Below are 19,582 nucleotides of genomic sequence, written 5' to 3' on the forward strand. Positions count from 1 at the left end.
GCTGGTGTACCAGCCCCAAACATGGTAGTGCTGGAGACCTAAACTCTAAATGAAACCCCACACAACACAGCAACAATTCAGGGCAAGCCCTAGCATGAATATGGGTCTTGGAAAAACTCAGGAACTTAGGTAAGTAATGTTAAAATTTTGTCTCAAAATATATTTGCCTATCAGCCAGGAACTGCTCCAAAAATCCATTCTGATTTCTCAGATCAATACAAGAGAGAGGGGAAATTAAGAGGATCTGTTAAAGTTAAAAAATCATATTTAAAAAAAAACCTTATAAAATTGCAAGTCTTTTTTTCAATGGAAAGAATTCTTAAAATCTAAATACAGTATGTTATTTATTGATTGGATTTATTTTGGCCTAGGCCATGAAAATAGACTAGCCAATTTTGCTGTTGTTTACAATCAGTTTCTAGTTACTTTTATTATCCTGGTTCTCAGGCACTAGCACAAACCTGCCAGGAGTGAGTTGCAAGTATTGCATGGGAATGTTTGTTTAAAAACACCCCCTCTTTTGATAAGAATGTTTCCAGCTGTGTTTTATTGTATTTATCTAGGTTTTACAAATTACAATTGAGTATCTTGACCCATGTGCATGAAATAAAGATTTCCCCCTAAATCATGCTCCTAATAACACCTCTGAGCTCCCCTCTCAAATATTCGTTTTTAACTCTTCTGATGTCATAACTACTCTCAATTCTCCAGCAAAAAAAGGCAAGATCTGATATTTCAAATGAAGAAAAATCAACATTTTGTGGGCAGAAAACCCTTTCAGGCCCTTTCTATCCCTCAGAAAGAAGCAAAAAAGGGCACAAGACCAATTTTGTTTCTTCTGCAGATACAGTGCTCTCCCTTCATTTGCACAGCTGTTACTCAGGATTTCATGGCTTTTGTTGAGTTAATCTAAACACCTACCAGTGTATTTTCAAAGCACTGGACAAGGATAATACCACACCAGTTCATTGAAGATAATGGAAAGATGTTCAGGGCTTTAGCCATATGACTCTTTTTTAAAGCATGCTTAAATAAGTTTCACAGTATTTGTCTTTCCCAAAGGGACAACCAAAAAGGTTAGTCTGTCTACCCCGCTGCAGACCGCCCTCTTTCCCCACACTACAGAAGTTGATAAGCTAGTGATGGAGTCTAATGCATTTCAAGGGGAGGGTTGCACAGAAAAGGCCCATTATCGCAAGCAGAGGGTTCAGCATCCACAAAAGTTCGTTTTCTGTGGAGAGGCGAGGGTCAGTCTGTGTGACCAAAGCAAATAAAGAGACACTCCCATACGTGACTAGGTATTAAACATCAGTTCCAGGACATGCCTTTCTGAGTTCAACAGGATCAGCCCACAGAAACCAGTTTGGAAAGCTGGGCAAGCCAACAGGCTGGCTCAAGCTGTAACCTACCACTTGCTTTCCTCATGAGGCTCACTTGGCAGAGCTCACAGGGCCACCCTGGCTGACTGTATAAATAGCTACAAGTTCAACTGTGGCTGAGAAAGCCAGGAAGTTCAATAGGACGGTGCTGAGACTCACCTAGGCGTAAATAACCCACAGGTCAGGGTGAGGTGTTTAAGAGAAGTAGCTGTGAAGCAAAGAATTGAATGCATATAGTCTGAAGGTCTGGAGGGGAGTCAGGCTTAAGACCTACTGCTGGAGCAGTCTGGACAAATACTACACAGAGAAGCCTCTTAAAAATCAAACAGACAGCAGACATTTGAACAGCAGTTACTCCCCTCTCCCCCTGAAAATACTGAGCCACAAAGGGAACAAGGCAGTCACTTTCTGTAAGTGTGGGTGGTTAGGTATCTGAGTAATCATTCCAGTCCAATAATTATGAAATGGCTCTCACTCCTACACAGTAAAACCCAGACATCAATCTTGGTTTCATCTTTTAGACTGTAACCTCCTCAGACCAGGAACTGTCTATTATTATCATCTTGTGAGTGCTGGGCTTTTTGTCAGCATTACATCATAATAATCCAGTACCTTTCCTATTCAGCTATCCCAAAGCTCTGTACTAAGGAGTTAGGCCCTGCCCCTGTTAATATAAACAGAACCTCAGCCACTGATGGCTTACTCAGAACCATATTAGAGAGAGAGTGAATTTTGCCAGGTCAGTGCATGACCAACAACTTTGGTCTTAGGGATCTGTGACGTGCACAAGAACAGGCACCAGAGATGGGCAGGAATAGAGCTCCATTTAATGTATTCATTCATCGGAACAGAAATATGTGGGGGTAGTGGAGATTGCAGGGGGTGGTATCTTTAGTCTACCAGAGATTCTAATAATTGTATCAGGCCAAATTCTGCTCTCAGACAAATGTGTGTAACTCCCATTGACTTCAACAGAATTCTCACACACCTATTTGACAACAGAATTCAGCTCATTATTAGTATTTTACATTTACAAAGCACCTTTCATCCAGAATGCTTTTCAGATACAGGAATGACATCATCCACCAATAAAATGCAGCCGATACTGTGGTGGAACACAGCTGCTGTTTAGCAAGCCCCCAGAAATGCTACACTACAGTTTTAGGTCAGCTCACGGCCTCTCAAATTGAGGCAGAGTATGTCAAAAAACAGCAAGGCCTTTCATTGCATTTTTTGATCCATCTGGCATTAGAACTGAGGTCATAGGGCATGACTGCAGGATGACACCCTGTAAGACAATTTCTGAAAATTCTCAAGAGATTTCCCTACACACATTCCTTTATTACACTTCAGAGATTCTTATCACATATCTGATCAAGCCATGAAGAATTTTATCTTTTCTTAATTTAACTTGCCTTGTCATCTTTTTTGAACAAAATGTGTAAATTATTAGCAAAAGCAGGAAATTATTCATCACGCAGCCTCACAGTGGCTTAAATTCATGCTCTTTCCCTGGCTTTACCATCATCCAAATGCCCCCTGGTTTAAACTCATGCTATTTACATTTATACCAATTCATCCATTTTATAATGTTCCACTGGTTTAAACTCTCATGTATGTAGCACGTATACTTCACTCCCAGCCATATTTCCCTGGCTATGTTTGGGGAGGGGAGTCACATTTTCGCCAAGCTTCTTTGGAATTACAGAGGGTCCTCGAATTGTTCAAGAGGTCCTCTGTTTTGGTAGCAATGCATGTCTGCCTGAACTCTTCCCATCTTGACAACTCCCTCTGTATCTCCATTTTCCATCTTCTTCCCTTTCCACAGCTCATGGACTCATTTCTGCTTACGAGGAGGACGATAGCTAGATGTGCGGTGCTCCTTCCGGTCAACCTCATCATGGCCTTCCCTGAAAGGCAAACAAGAATTGAAGATGGCGTTTAGCGATGGTAGGTTGTGCAGACTGGCCTTCCCAGCAGTAGCAGCTGCACAGAGCCTCATCCAACTAATGCAACCAAAAGACAATCCCCACTGACACATTTGACTAACTGAGGAGTTCTCCCTTGGGCCACCATTGGCTGTATCAAGACTGACAGCTGAGGGTTTTTTTTTAACATCGCCCTGGAAAGTTCTTTATGGAGAGGAAGACTGCCTGCTAATTCAGAAAACTTCATTCTGTCCTCTGACTTCTGGAGAGAGAAATGACAAAGGGTCTCTCTGAAATGTTCATGTAATTAGTGATACATTCTCAGGACAGTGGGTAAGAGACATGCAATAAGAGCTGTGATTATAATCTGTTGCATATGGCACTGCAAATGAAATGCAGAGGGCAAAATCCCTGCTCAATTAATTTCTGCTCATTTTCAGGCAGGTAGGATTATTTATTCACTGAAGACACAAACCCTGATCTTCAGCGTACAGCTGATTTAATTTAATACCCTGCCATTCTGCTGCTTTTCTCATCTCTGCCTCTTACAGCTCCATTATCTGGCTGATGTGTTTTTCCTTAAACTTATTTAGCATTATCAGTTAGGCATGTCCTTATTATTTTAATATATTCTCTCACCGCCCCCTCCATTGCACTGGTCTCTGCAGAACCACCAACAGGCCATGAAATGACAGAATGAACATCAGAGATCATCTCAGTCTACCATCTGGTTTCTGTTTCACACTTCAAGTTAGTCACTGTCCATTCAACACTACCCTTGGAAATCAAGCAACTCCAGTGCTTTAGAAAGAGAAATAATGATGAAAATAAATTAGAAGCCCAGACAGAACAGTCTTGCACTGAAGGAAAATAGCTTCTTAAACCAGAGATTTATAACATGCTGCCAGAATGCAAAACCCTTAGGTCAGGGGTGGCCAACCTGTGGCTCCGGAGCCACCTGCAGCTCTTCAGAAGTTAATATGTGGCTCCTTGTATAGGCACCGACTCCGGGGCTGGAGCTACAGGTGCCAACTTTCCTGTGTGCCAGAGGGGGCTCACTGCTCAACCCTGGCTCTGCCACAGGCCCTGCCCCCACTCCATCCCTTACCGCCCCTCTCCTGAGCCTGCTATGACCTTGCTCCTCCCCCATCCCCCCCAGAGCCTCCTGCACACCACGAAACAGCTGATCGGGAGGTGCAGGGAGAGAGGGGGAGGCACTGATCAGTGGGGCCGCCGGTGGGTGGGAGGTGCTGGGAGTGGGGGGTGGAGCTGATGGTGGGCGGGCGCTGACTTATTACTGTGGCTCTTTGGCAATATACATTGGTAAATTCTGGCTCCTTCTCAGGCTCAGGTTGGCCACCCCTGCCTTAGGTGTTTAAAAGTTAAAAGTTGCAATTATTGCATTGCTCGACTGAGAGTTAGCAGCTTTTGGTACATAACATGTAGAGACTCTCCAATTTCAAGTGCTTCAGGAACCACCAGATTAAAAAAAAAAACAAAAACGGAAATTTCACATGGTCTAAGGCCATGGTTCTATCCTTGTAGATCCCACACTTTCCTCCTAGCTGATCTCTCTGCCAGTGACAATCTGTTCTGACCGATCCTTCAATATCCTTAACAAACCACAGGAATTGCTAAACCTGAACAATGGTCTCGCGCATCTTGCCTTCAGCAGTGGCTAGTGTAACATGCTTCAGAAAAAGGCATAACATCCTCACCATGATACACCTAGAGCACACAATACTATAGTACAAAAAGAACATTTTTTCCTGATCCCAGTTTATGCCCTGAAGCATGAGGATAGTGCTTGTACTTCCATGCTAGCTAGTTTAGCTAATCGTGCTATAAAACTATATCCTGAAAGGCCGAGATAACCATCTGACTCTTGAACTTCTCAAATTTCTCCTTCTCTTAGGGGCTCTTCCATTTAGTGGAAGAAACACACACTAAACCATGCAACATAAAAGGTTGTTACAAGGAGGAGGGAGAAAAATTGTTCTCCTTAACCTCTGAGGATAGGACAAGCAGCAATGAGCCTTAAATTGCAGCAAGGGCAGTTTAGGTTGGACATGAGGTAAAATTAACTGTCAGGGTGGGTAAGCACTGAAATAAATTGCCTAGGGAGGTTGTGGAATCTCAGTCATTGGAGTTTTAAGAGCAGGTTAGACAAACACCTGTCAGGGATGGTCTAGATAATACTTAGTCCTGCCATGAATGCAGGGGACTGGACTAGATGACCTCTCGAGGTCCCTTCTAATCTTACACTTCTGTTATTCTAACTTGGCATGGAGAACTAGGTTTCATCTTGATGGGTATCTCTTGCCTAAAGGCGTTATTGCCGTTACCGGAAGCATCGCTGACAGTAGAGATCATCATCACAGTCATGGCAGCGCAATGTGGCATTTTCGTTGCAGATACAACACCATGGTAACTCCTCATCATCACTGTCTTCTGCCTTAGCAATTGGGCTGGGTTTCTTAGCACTAGCTGTGGCAGTTGGAGCTTGGATCTAATACCGGAATAAATCAGATAAATAAAAATCAGGGGTCAGATTAGGATAATTTAGGAGAATTAGACAACTATGCTGGGTGAGGATGGTCTCACCTGGGACAGCAACTGGGGAGGATTTTTACATTGTGATTCTGTCCAGAACAGAGACATACAGCACTTACATTCTAATATATGCTGGTCACAATTACATATATACTACTTCAGTGTCTTTACATCAAGGGTGTCCAACCTTTGCAGACACCAAACTCTGCACAGCAAGCTTGCCTGGAGTCCAAGCACTTGTTTTCACATGCATTTACCTAATTCTCTAACTAAAAAAATAAATGCTCCCACCCAGATTGCATATGCTTTTATCTTCCTGATAGGCAGATAACTTCTCCTACTTCTTTGATGTCACCAACATCATCCACCTACAGTTATTATCTTTGTTGTGGCAAATGGCAATACTTAGAGGCCTCAGCCAGGATCTCACTGGGCAAGGCACTGTTCAGGCAAGAAGAGACAATCCCTGCTGCAAAGAGCTTACAATCTAAACAGCCCAGACAGACAAGGGGTGGGGGAAAGGAAGTATTACTCTCTCTCCACTTTGTAGATGGGGAATCAAGACAGAGAGAGGCTCTGTGACTTGCCCAGGGTCACAGAGAAATTCTGTGGTAGCGCTCAGAATGGAACTCAAAATTTCCGAAGTGCAATGCCTTAACTACGAGACCATTGGTCTCCTTAGATTTATACTGCCCTTGCGCTGATAACAGTGTTGTTGTTCCCATGTTGTTCCCAGGATATGAGAGAGACAAGGTGGATGAGGTAATATCTTTTATTGGACCAACTTCTGTTGATGAGAGAGCCCTGAAGAGGAGCTCTGCAGACCTTGAAAGCTTCTCTCTTTCACCAACAGAAGTTGGTTTGACAAAAGACATTACCTCACTTGCCTTGACTCTTTTATGGTGCAAAGCAGCCATAGGGAGAACCTTAGCACTCCGGAAGCCACATATCTATTTGGAGAAAGTGTCAGAACATTCTTCAAAGATTGCAAAAACAGTTTCCTAGCAAAACAATAAATAGAGATGGGTGAATAACTGATTTTTCCATTTGGTGGCAGTTACAATTTAAAAAAAAAAAATTTGGATCAGGTTGATCCAAAGTGAAATTCTTTTAAACATTTTAACAAAACCAAAAAGTTGAAAACAATCTTGTTTCAAGTTGAATTAAATGTTTAATTTTACCTGAAACAAAAACTTTGGTTTAGATTTAGAGGATTAAGGTTTTTATTTTTTAAAATAAAATTAAAGGAAATTTCTAATGAAAAAGTTGTTTTGAATAAAAAAAGTCAAACCATTTCATTTTGAAAGTGTCAGAAAACTAAACTTTTCAGTTTTCTGAGAGTTTTTCTTTTTTCTACAACTGAAACCATTTGGCACATGAGACAAATCTGCAAAATCTTTTGGTCAAAAAAATTTGGCCCAGCTCTAATGGTAAGTTTGTTTTTATAATAATATAATTATATTCACACTAATGATCGTGAAAGGTCAGGGTAACAAAGCTTTAACACGGACATATTGATCACTTCTGTAATTAAAAGATGTTTTCCCACTGAGGACGGATACTTCAGTTACATGGAGATCACAGATTCATTTCATTCTTCTGACATGTAACAGAGAGCGTGTGCATGCTGCTATGCTACAGGCTGGAATAGCCATGAATATATGGCATCCTTTTACTAATTCCCTCCACTGACATTATAAGAGCTACTTGATTACTACTGCTCTCTTCAGGCCTGATCCTACACCCATTGGAGCCAGTGGAAAAGCTCCCACTGACCTCAGCAGTGCAGGATCAGGCTCTCTAGTAGTAGACTGTAGTTTATGTTCTGTGTAATTACACTGATGGGTTAGGAATCCCTTCTCTTGTATCTTCCCCGCTGGCTATATGCCAACCAGGTCCTCTGATTGCAGAGGGTGCCATTCAGTCCTGCAGATAGCTGGTTTTCAGGGAGCCATGCTCCAGATAGAGAGCCCTGTTAAAGCTTGCCAGCAGGGGGCAGAGGCAAAGTACAGTCAGTGTTGGCTGGCCTTGGAAAAGCCGGTTGAGACATTCACCTCCTCATCCTGCCAACCTAGGGAAAGCTGGTTGGTAGCTCTTTGCCATGCTCTGGTTTTGGGAACTTCCAGTACAGTAAATACCATTATAAGGCAGCCTCAGAGCAGGACTGAGATTTGCGTTACACTGAGCTGTGTTGTATCAGGAACTGGAACAGGTCATTTCAAGAGGGTTTGACTGGCTCACGGACCTTTAGCTTTGCTTTCTTGGGTGTGTTCTGCTGTGAGGTTGCTGGGTGGGTGGCCTGATCAGCAGGGATGTTGAAGCCGCTTGCTTCATCCAGAGCTGCTTCCTGAGTGAGCTGGGAACAAAAAAAAGCAAGAAGTCTTTTGCTTCAAACTCCTATGTGAGCCTCTCTCCTGGAGCAAAACTTCTTTCCCCTCCCTTCATCTCAAAACTCTCTAGAGATGCCCAAATGTTATAGCCAAGAGGTCTGCAGGGATGGAGAACTGCCTTTATAAAGCGAGCTGCACTGTATCATCTCCTGCTTAGGGGCAGGGACGTCAGATGAGTAGCAGTCAAGAGAGAAAGGGGAAAGAGAGAGAGAGAAAATGTGTGCATGAAAGGGAAAAAACACAAGAGGCTGGCACGGGCCTGCGTACTCCACGGCTAGCAGCACCTACATTCTGTGGCAAACTCCAGAGATACATGGGGCTCTTGAGACAGGGAAGTCGCATATCCACACAGGAAGGAACCAAGAAAGGGCAAGTCAGATGCACACAATGACAGAACATAGTCTGCAACCTTAGCCAGCTGGGCTACAGAACTGCTCTGCTAACCACTTTGAGGAGGAGTTAGTTTTAGACGTGAAAGATCTGAGAGAGCAAGACCCTGGCCCAGGGACAAACAACAGGGTCATTGCACACTGAATAAGTAACAAAAATGCTAGGGTTATTTAAAAGGAAAGCAAGCAGAGTCCCAACAGCTGTTCCTGACCTGTTTTAGGACTCGCTGGATGGCTTCTTCCTCTGTCAGCTCCTCATCACTGTCAGGGAGCTTATAGTCTTCCAGAGTAACTGCAAGAGGAGTGGAAGGTTATGAGGCTACAGTGAGCTATGCTTGAATAGCACCTGTTGCCATTTCACATCTCAAGGGACGCTGTCTGTGCTCAGCATGGGGAGTTGAATTTGATCTTGCATCACAACCCTCGACCCAGTACTGTTTTTTTGCAAAGCAGATGGTACACTGAAGGGAACACACAATGGCATCTCCTTTTGGGATGGGTCTGTGTGTAAGGGAGATAACATTTTCTTTCAAATTTTTAAAAGTTGGGGGTGGAGGAAGGAAAAAAATGCATTTTAAGGGGCATAATTAAACAAGTCTTGGCACGTTGGAATTAGCTGTAGGCTGGGTATGGGGCAAAGGGAGTTAATCTACACAGCTTCACCCATGGGCCTTAACCCCTAGGTTTCATAATCCTGGACTACTCCATACAGCTTAACAACTGGACTCCAAATCCTGTCATGAAGGGACTGTCCATTTCTAGTAGAGACATGATTCCCTCCAGCTGTAACTTCTTCCCATTGCTAAATGGAGGTTAATCTTCATGTAAAGGCACCAACTTCTCCCAACAAGACAAAGAAACGCTACCACCAAGCTAACAACGTCCTGTTCTTCTTCAGCACAAGCTAGTGTTTCTTCCTATTACTCACCTTTCTCGGGGTCCTGGCCTCTGAGTGCTGCCAGTCTCTTTGCAACTTCTAGGATTTTCTCCTCCCTAGTGTTCTCCTCCCTCAGCTCAGCAGCAGCCTCTGCCAAAAGTTTATTCTTCTCCTCCTCCAGCTGTTTTGGGTCCAGATCAGCAGTGCTGATGCCACTCTGACTTCTCCGATTGAGATCATTCAGGGTCTGGGTATTAACAGCTGGAAAACAGCCAGACAGAGCATGTAGGTGTTACAATGGCAACCACCTCCAGGCATAGCACATGCCATTAAAAGAATGGGCTAAGAGTAACAGAACTCTTGTCTCATCCTGTGGAGAAGTCTGCTGTTCTACTGCACAGCTCTCTCTTTTCCATAGCTAAAATTACTGATCAGTTTCAAGATACATGAGTCACACAGTAGCAGGACCCTTGTATGTGGACATAGTAACTAAGTCACAGTGCAGTTTTTATTGGGGTCCCATGGAAGACACCCCCTTTTGAGAAGAACACATTACAGCAATCAAGAGAGTTTTAAGCAAACCACAGGGGATGTTGGGCATGGCTCTGGCCAGACTAGTGTCCCAAGATCTTGACTACTACCATGTGAACCATCTAATAGAACATGGAAGGACTGGAAATTCTAAAAATTGTTCCTCCCCAGACTGGGCTACCATAAAAAAAACCAGAGAAAAATAATCCAACAAGATTACCATTGAAAGGGGAAACATAACCACACGGGCTGAGACAATGACAAATCAACATAGGTCTGGTTTTCTGCTCTTGGTCAACATTGTGTGTTGGTAAGGGGAAGGTAGGGATAAGGCAGGATACTTGGCACCCTTAAGCCTGGTGGTTTGGGAGGTACCTGCTTCCTTCTCATTAGGACACACATCATGGTGTATGTAGTGTCCTTAAGAAAAACTGTCTGAGGCCAATGATAAACGATACCTTGAGGCTGGGCTCCTGGACTAGAACTCTCATCAATGGCAACTTCCTCAGCCAGCTGGGTCAACAGATCATCAGACTGTTGGACTTGGGTTCTGGTATCAGGGGGCTGGTGCACCTGGAAAAAGAGAGGTCACATTGGAGAAAGCTGTAGGAGAGTATTAAACAGGTGATGGAAGGAGACAAATTGAAAAATCTAAAAAATTGTGTAACCTATTATGAGACTATCCTAATTAGGACCAACATTTCCAAAAGCATCCAGTAATGCCAGGTGTCTCCATTTTTGGGTGCCCAACTTGACATGCGTTGGGCCTGATTTGCAGAGATGTTGAGCTCGCACAGCTTCTATTAAAGTCAACCGGCTAATCCAAGCACAGAACTGGGAGCCAGGAACTGATGCGATCTAATCCCAGCTCTGATACGGATTCTACTGTGACACTGCGCCCGACATTTAGGCACCAGAATAAATGGACCAATTTTCACAATTGTTGGGCAACCATATAAGTCAGTGGAAATTGTTTTGAAAAAGGAGAGAAAGTGGCTAGGACCCTAAATTGAAAAAACAACAACTAAATCCCAGTATAGACAGCGCTAGGCTGATGGAAGAATTCTTCCATCAACCTAGCTACCATTTCTCAGGGAGCTGGATTACCTTTGCCAAAAGGAGAATCCCTCTTGTCAGCGTAGGTAGTGTCTACATCAGGGGTGGGCAAACTTTGTGGCCTGAGGGCCACATCAGGGTTGCTAAATGGTATGGAGGGCCGGGTAGGGAAAGCTTTACCTCTGCAAACAGCCTGGCCCCCTATCCGATCCCTCCCACTTCCCGCCCCCTGACTGCCCCCTTCAGAACTCCCAGCCAATCCAACCTGCCCTGCTTCTTGTCCCCTGACCGCCCCCTCCTGGGACCCCCCGCCGCTAACCGCACCCCCTATCCAACACCCCCAATCCCTGCCCCCCCCAGGACCCCCGCCCCCATCCAACACCCCCAATCTCTGCCCTCCCCCCAGAACCCCCGCCCCCTATCCAACCCCCTCACTCCCTGTCTCCTGACCGCCCCCTCCCCCCCGAACCTCCACTCCATCCAACCGCCCCGTCCCCTGACTGCCCCCCGGGACCTCCTGCCCCTTATCCAACACCCCCCTCCCCGCCCCTTACCATGCCACTCAGAGAAGCAGGACAGGCTTATTGGAAAGCATGGGAGGTGGGTGGGCGCAAGCCGTGCTGCCGCATGGCTGCGAGTGAGGGGGAACGGTGGGGGAGTGGCCGGGGGCTAGCCTCCCCAGTTGGGAGCTCAGGGGCCGGACAGGACAGTCCCACAGGATGGAAGTGGCCCACGGGCCATAGTTTGCCCACCTCTGGTCTACATTGAAGTGTTGCAGTGGAAAAGCTGTACTGCCTTTGTGTTTTACGTGTAGACAAGCCTTTAATCTCTCTGAGCCTTTGTTTCCCCTGTAAAATGGAGATAATCACACTTCCCTACCTCCCAGGGGTGCTGTGAGGATAAATACATTAAAGAAACTGCCGTGATAGAGGACATATAATTACCTAAGATAAACAGATAGCTTTGAAAATCAGGCCACTTACAACTAGTTATGGACTTAGGAGGCTAAAGTTAGTACCAATTTTTAAAAAAATCTTGGCCGTAAAATGTAAATACACTATAGTCTAGTACATTTTATATGGATCATTAAGGGGAACCTGTCCAGTTAAAAATAAGTTGTTGGTTTTTTTTTTTAAAACGTCCACATTTATGTTTTAAACAACACTTGACGTTGTTAATCTATTTTGCATTTCTCTCAGTATGCAATGAAAGTTGCGATGAATGCTAACCAGTTTCACTTTAATTCCTGCTCAGTTTCACTTTCAAGTTTGTGTCTCCTACCACTAGGCTACAACATTGAGCTGTCAATATTGTAGAGGAGCTTTTTTTGCCCCCCCCTTTTTTTTTTTTTTTTTTTTTAAGATATGGAAACTTTTGCAAATGTCCTACTTCAGTTTTGGAAAAGTTTTTTTTTTTTTTAAAACATACAAACCACCACCACCTAAATTTGGGGTTAAACGTGACCCAGCTGTGTCTCAATGTAAATATTGTTTTAAATATTTGGCACTCTATTCACTGTTTGGGATGCTGTGCCACACTCTTGGAAGGCATGTCTGACATCTCTCTACACAGAAGCCATGTTTTATCTTCATTGATCAGTTCATAAAAGTTTGTTTTCTTTTGACAAGTGAACTTCTAGTATAGTCTCATATTTATCACAGTTCAAGAGGAAATTTCATCCTGTATCACTCCAAATTAGTTATTATTAATCTGTTTTTTTTAAGTTGCCATTCATTTGATTGCTGCATTATTTAATAAGAATGCCTTGAGCTGATATAGCAGCTTTCAAGCAAGAATCTAAAAGCACGAGTGAACATCATATCAACCTTCAGAAGTAGGCAAGTATTATCACCTTTTTACATAGATGGAAAAACTGCAGCAGAGAGAGGTTAATAGCTCGATATTCAGAGGTGGGGAGCACCCACAGATCCCATTGACTTCGATGGGAGTTGTGTGTTCTCAGCACTTCTGAAAATCAGGCCACACATTTCTTCTCCAAGTTACAAAGCAAGCTGATGGCAGAGCTGGGACTAGAATCCTGGACTCTTGACTCCTGGTGCCAGGTTCTAACCTCCAGACAATGCTCCCCCTCAAGCCAGGTCCACCCACATAAAACAACTAACAGCCTAACTGTTAAAGTCTCACCTGAATCTCAGAGAGGGAAGCTCCTTTCTCAACTAAACTAACAATCAGTTGTGAGACAGTGCCACAAATGGCCCACCATCTCTGAGTCCTCATCAAGCTGAAGAACACGTGCCCTTAGTTCAATTCTGGAGCATGACAATGGACTCTTATACTACAAGCTGGGAGCTAATGAGCATATTTCTGGAGCAGCAAGGTGGACGTGAATCGATGAAGCAGGAGGAAGGGCCTCTTATGCCTCTGAAATCTCTTGGGATACTACAACTACTGGAAGACCTCAGATAGAGAAACCCAAGAACTGATATAAGGGGGCCAGGGGATCTTACCGGTCTGGGAGTTTTGGTTGGAAGGGCTCTTCCCTGCAGGGCAGCCAGACGGTCTTCCATTTCCTGTGTGGATGGAATGGGTTTGCTGGGGTCACCCTTCAGTGCTGCAAGCCTAGATTCTATCTCAGCTTGAGATGGGATGGACTCTGCAATTCAAACCAACTCTGTTTGTTTACAGCAAGCAAATGGCTTTTATAGTTTTAGTGTCTTGGAATATATTTTTCTTTCGAGAATGGGGCCCTGGACAGCTAAGCAAAGCCTCCCTCACTTCACTGATCACAGCCAGGGATAATTGGCCAGAGCCATGACCAATATCCCCTGTGGTTTGCTTAAAATTTTCTTGATTGCTGTAATGTGTTCTTCCAAAAAGGGTGTCTCCTCCATGGGACCCCAATAAAAACGGCAATGTGACTCAGTTACTATGTCCACATACAAGAGTTCTGCTACTGTGTGACTCATGTACCTTGAAATGATTAGGGCACTGGTCTAATGCTATCATCCACCACTTAATTCTAGCCACTGCCTCCTCCCCTGTACATCTCCCAGCCATGAAGTTTGTGGCACCAACCTAACTAGAGGAGTGAAAATGAAACGCATGTTCCACCTCCCACTTTGGAGCCAGACAGTCCATTGCTGCTGTTTCCCACTCGAGCATCCTAGAACTGCCTGCTGAAATCAGCTTTCCTTTGTTTGTTCCTGGAAGCAGGAATGGGCAAAGTGTAGTCCCATGGAGCCCTGCATTGCTCTTGGCGGGAACCAGTACTTCAGTCAAAGCGTTCCCATGTGTGACCTCTGCACAACAGTTTGGCCACACACTAACAGCACCATGTGCAGTCCCCTGCTTCACTTTGTTCCTATCATTACCATGCCCAGGGACATGCCCAGGACAGATGTAAACAAGCGGCTTATTTCACTGTGTCAAGACATACAAGATAAGGACTGAACCATGCAAACCAGTGAGAAAGCAGAGGTCCAGGGCAGCAAAATGTGTGCGCTGGAGAGCAGCAGCCCAGGGAATGGGCCCCAGGTATCCACTGCTCTGATAGCATGGGCAGGACTTGGCTCCCATGGGCAGCTTTCTCCCACCAATTTCCATGTCTGGAGGTTAGTCTAAAATGCACCGACTGTTGTGAGTGTGCAGTCCACCCTTGCTATTTGTACAGCTCATAAGCAGCAACGGAACCTCTTCTCAGATGCAGGAAGCTTACACCGTACTATGAAACTCACTGGGCTTCGTTTCCTCCTTAAGCCTCTCCAGCCGCTCTGCAATAGCTCGATCCTCCTTTGACAGCCCCTGATATTTGGAGCCCATCCGGTCTCGGGGTTTCACTGGGCCTTTCTGCGGACCCATCGGCTGGTTCTGCTTGGCCTCAAGAGCTGCTACACGCCTGTGACGAGGGAAAAAACAAGCATAACTTGGAGCAGGCACTTAGAACACGAATTATGAAGGCATCTTCTGCAAGCTCCTCTACAAACAGGCTATTTAGGGAAAGATGATATAGGACAGAATATGGAAAACTCTTTTATTCCTGCTCCTGACTTTGCTAGGATGGATTTGGGTCTGGGGAAGCAGAGATCCTCCCAAGGACTAAGGAAAACCATTCCTCTCACAGAAGCACTAATATAAAATGGTCAAAAAGTAGACTAGATGATTAGTAATGAAACATGGAACCTTTCAGTTCTAGATCACAGGTTTGAATTCAGCCTTGCTGTATAGCAGCCAAAAGTCATTACCATCAGGTGGCTGTTTGGTGACCTTACTGAAAGAGCTGCTGTTCTCAGTCCAGTTCCAAGCAGAGAAGTGTCCATGTCACAAGCCCACCTTCTTGTTGGCAGTCTCAACAGAGAAGCCAAGAACCAAAAGAATATCCACCTAAAGATTCAAATGTTCTGGACTAACTAGCAAAACTCACTTTTTGTAGTTCTCTGGTGGAGACCATCTAGCTGTACTAGTCCGAGACACTCCTCTGGAAAGCAAAAACAAACATCCCACTGTAAAACGAAGACCTGAGACAGATGTCCAGATAATGCTACAACCGCACATCCTCTCTCTTTCAAACCTAGAGAAATTATGATGCACATGGCTATGGCAATCATTGCCGTAAAAAGTAAAAATTTACTTGGTTTAAAATGTGTCATCAGTATTCCACAATAAGAGGAGCACAGACACCACTCTCTGCAGCAGCCTGCAGTTAGAAAGAGACAGCAAATGGAAAGAGACCTGGGGACAAAGGCTCTGGGTTCTCCTAGCTCAGAATCAGTGGGAAGCCTTGGGAAAGAGATGTGCCTTACATCTCTTTCAAAATACAAAATTATATAACATAAATGTTTTAAAATGTATTATACAATCATTATACATGATAATATATTACAGAAATGGTCACAGAATACAAATTATTATAATTATATTTAATAATTATATAATTATATATTACAACATATTGAGTTACCTGATTATATGCTAATCTTAACTCTGCATGTCCTGATTTGTATGCTTAACTATGCAACCTGCACCTGTGCATCTGAGGCTTTCAAAGCTGGAAGACTGTGAATATTTTTTCTGTTACAACCAAATCAATCCCACAAACCTTAAATCTTCAGATTATACATGGCGTCTAGGCCTCTGAAACAGTGAAGGTGGATTATTTTTGTTTGTTTTTTGATTTAGTGACAACACTTCCAGTCACCTTATCACCAAGCTGCTCAGCTATTATACCAGGGGTGGGCAAACTACGGCCCGCGGGCCGCATCCAGCCCCCCAGCCATTTTAATCCAGCCCTTGAACTCCTGCTGTGGAGCGGGGTCTGGGGCTTGCCCCGCTCCGGTGCTCCAGCCGGGGAGCAGGCTGGGGAGCTGCTCCATGCGGCTCCCGGAAGCCGCAGCATGTCCCCCTTCCAGCTCCTACGTGGAGGCGCACCCACGGGGCTCCGCTCTGCATGCTGCCCCCGCCCCAAGCACTGCCCCTGGAGCTCCCATTGGCTGGGAACCATGGCCAATGGGAGCTGCAGGAGTGGCACCCACAGACAGGGCAGCATGCAGCAGAGCCGCCTGGCCGCGCCTCTGCATAGGAGCCAGAGAGAGGACATGCCGCTGCTTCCAGGAGCCACTTGAGGTAAGTGCCGCCCACAGCCTACACCCCTGAGCCACCCCTCTGCACCACAACCTCCTGCCCCAGCCCTGATCCCCCTCCCCAAACTCCTCGGTCCCAGCCCGGAGCACCCTCCTCACCCCAAACCCCTCATCCCCAGCCCCACCCCAGAGCCCACAGCCCTAGCCAGAGCCCTCACCCTCACCCCCACCCTGTGCCCCAGCCCAGAGCTCCCTGAATGCCTCATTTCTGGCCCCACTCTGGAGCCCACATGCCCAGCCAGAGCCCTCACCCCCCCAGCAACCCAACCCCAATTTCGTGAGCATTCATGGCCCGCCATACAATTTCCATACCCAGATGTGGCCCTCGGGCCAAAAATTTGCCCACCCCTGTACTATACAGTTGTATGGATACTTGGAACTGAAACCCACATGGTAACAGCTCAGTAAAGGACTAGTTTGGCATTTCAGTTTATGGACAGCATACATGTGGCTGTTTAAAGTAGAGTTATAAAAAGGGAAGTGGATCAAAATCTGCATTGTGACACCAGAGGCTGAAACAAAAAAAAAAAAAAAAAAAAAAGAGTATATAAACACACAGACTGTGCCCAAGTCTCCCACCTTACCTGGTTAGCTCCCCATGACACTGCTTGCACACCTTCTGCTGAGCATTCCCGTAACGGGGAACAATGGCGCTGAACCCAAGGCAGCCTGAGCAGAATGCCCGCCCACAGTTCTTGCACCCACACTGAGAAGAAACAAGGAAGTGCAAGGGTTTCATTGGCTGGCTGAAACAACTCTGTGAAACATACACTGAATCTCTCTGGATGTGCACCAGGCAGGAGCAACTTCCACATCAAGAGTACTTCAGAGATATGATATGTGCTAATTTGTAAGTTTAAAAAGAAAATTAAGTATTTGTATGAATAAGAATAGCAGTTGCAGCTACACTAGCTAGACTAAACAGCGTAAGAGTATCAGCCTTTCGGACACAAGCTGATCACCTGCTGGAGTCAGGAATACCATCTCTTCCCCTAGTATAGTAAGAGGGTGGGGGGGTTCACTCTTTTTTCTTAAGTATCTGGAGAATATTGAACTACATGGACCATAAGTCTGTACTGTTATAGCAGGGGTTCCCAAACTTCATTGGACCGCAACCCCCTTCTGACAACAAACATTACTACATGACTCCAGGAGGGGGCACTGAAGCCTGAGCCCGCTAGAGCCTCGCCGCCCTGGGTTGGGGGAGGCAAAGCCCAAGGGCTTCAGCCCTGGACAGGGGCCTGTAGCCTGAGCCCCACCACCCAGGGCTAAAGCCAAAGCCAAAGCCCAAGCCCTGCCACCCGAGACGATGAGGGTCGGGCTTTGGGCCTGGGTGGTGGGGCTCGAGTTTTGTCTTCGGCCCCAAACCCTAGCAAGTCTAACACGAGCCCTGGCGACCCCATTAAAATGGGGTAACAACCCACAGTTTCAGAACTGCTGTGTTATAGCAATTCCTATATGTTTTAAACACAGAGACGTTAACGTGCCTGTGTCATTAATATACAATTAAGGAAAACAATGACGCTGACACACATAAAAACATGGGCTTAGAGCCAAGGAAGCTCAGCAGGTTTGAACTGTAGAATGTAAAGCAGAGAGTGGGAGGTGGGGTTACTATTTCTGATATGAGGAGCCTCAAACTGTTGGAGTTTCAGATGGCATTGATCAAACACTGCCACGAGGAAACTCACTCAGCTGCCTGCCTAACTGGCTTTTTAGGGCCAGATCTTGTATCCAGTGTTGAAGAGAGACTTGCCTCTTTCCTGAAGACGGTAAACTTGGAGGCACAGCCATAACACCTTCTATCCATAGGGCTAATGGAGAACGCACGCTCACTCTCTCACAGATATACCAAAAAGAAATCGTTTATCCCCTGAAGCTGTCTATTTGTCCAGATGGAGCTGTCCTGGAATATTCTTCTCCTTCAGAGGGAGGAGCGTGTTGGGGGAGATGATGAATTATGGCATTTCAGAGTTTACTTGCTGCATGCCTGATTGTAGAAATGATGGTCCCAGATTCTTTCAGCAGAGAGAAGAGGAGAAAGGATCTGATCCTTGCTTAACTTTTACACAGACAACCCTTTAATGAAAGCATTATTGTTAACAATAAATAACATTATAATTTGCTGTTCTCTTACATGACTATGTTCTGACAGCTCAAAGCAAGGACAAGACACACCAAGTGCTCTCCATCTCCTCCAAATCACCGCCAGTCTAACTCGCCTTGTTCTGCAAAGCCCATTAGCAATAACAACATCCACTGTCTTTGTACTGTACAAGTTTGCGTACTTAGGATGCCACCTCTCCAAAGCAGAGATTTAATTCCTGTTTTAACATACGTTGCCATAAAACTATTATGTCTTTGGCAGCACAAAGTGCTCCACAACATACAAACACACAAAATGACAAAAATCTCAGGTCCCAGAAGCTCCCAATCCAAATCAGGTGCCCCGGAAAGCTGCAATACTATACCCATAGCGTACCAACAGTAATCACAGCGAGAGTCTAGACGCAGAGGCTGCGTCAGTGCAAACCCCACACGACTCAGTGCACGGCTCCCAAGCCACAGGGCTTTGCACCTATTGAGCCCCCGCCCTTCGCATCACCGACTCGGGCGGAAGGGGTTAATGCTGCCGCTTACGGCTAGGAAACTTTGCTGCTCACATCCCACCAACACCCGAGATAGCCAAGAACACAGCTCTGGCAACGCAGAGCGCGACGGACGTTGTAGTCCTTCCACCCGTCCGATCCCCTTCCGCAGGACTATAAAAAAAACTACACGTCCCAAGACAATGCGCATACCCCCTGCTGCGCAGAGCCTGCCGGGAGCAGTGATTCTGTCAGTTGGCCAGAGAGAGACCTTCCCGGTGGGCTGTGGGCCGC

At 45.4% G+C, this 19,582-nt stretch overlaps 1 protein-coding gene across 1 annotated transcript; it reads right to left on the bottom strand.

Annotated features, from left to right (window-relative positions):
• Positions 1 to 3,066: 3,066 nt before the first annotated feature.
• Positions 3,067 to 19,446, bottom strand: ZFYVE19 (zinc finger FYVE-type containing 19). The gene is made up of 12 exons (XM_074955689.1): positions 19,183 to 19,446; positions 18,457 to 18,779; positions 17,285 to 17,406; positions 15,485 to 15,538; positions 14,799 to 14,959; positions 13,572 to 13,717; positions 10,506 to 10,620; positions 9,568 to 9,777; positions 8,852 to 8,931; positions 8,106 to 8,216; positions 5,653 to 5,816; positions 3,067 to 3,289 (listed from the first exon to the last, which is right to left on the bottom strand). The coding sequence occupies exons 2-12, from the start codon at positions 18,508 to 18,510 to the stop codon at positions 3,217 to 3,219; spliced, it is 1,290 nt and encodes a 429-aa protein (XP_074811790.1). The 5' UTR covers positions 18,511 to 18,779; positions 19,183 to 19,446; the 3' UTR covers positions 3,067 to 3,216.
• Between the last annotated feature and the right edge of the window lie 136 nt (positions 19,447 to 19,582).

Source organism: Natator depressus, chromosome 6 (assembly GCF_965152275.1).
Source record: "Natator depressus isolate rNatDep1 chromosome 6, rNatDep2.hap1, whole genome shotgun sequence".
Taxonomy (NCBI): Eukaryota; Metazoa; Chordata; order Testudines; family Cheloniidae; genus Natator; species Natator depressus.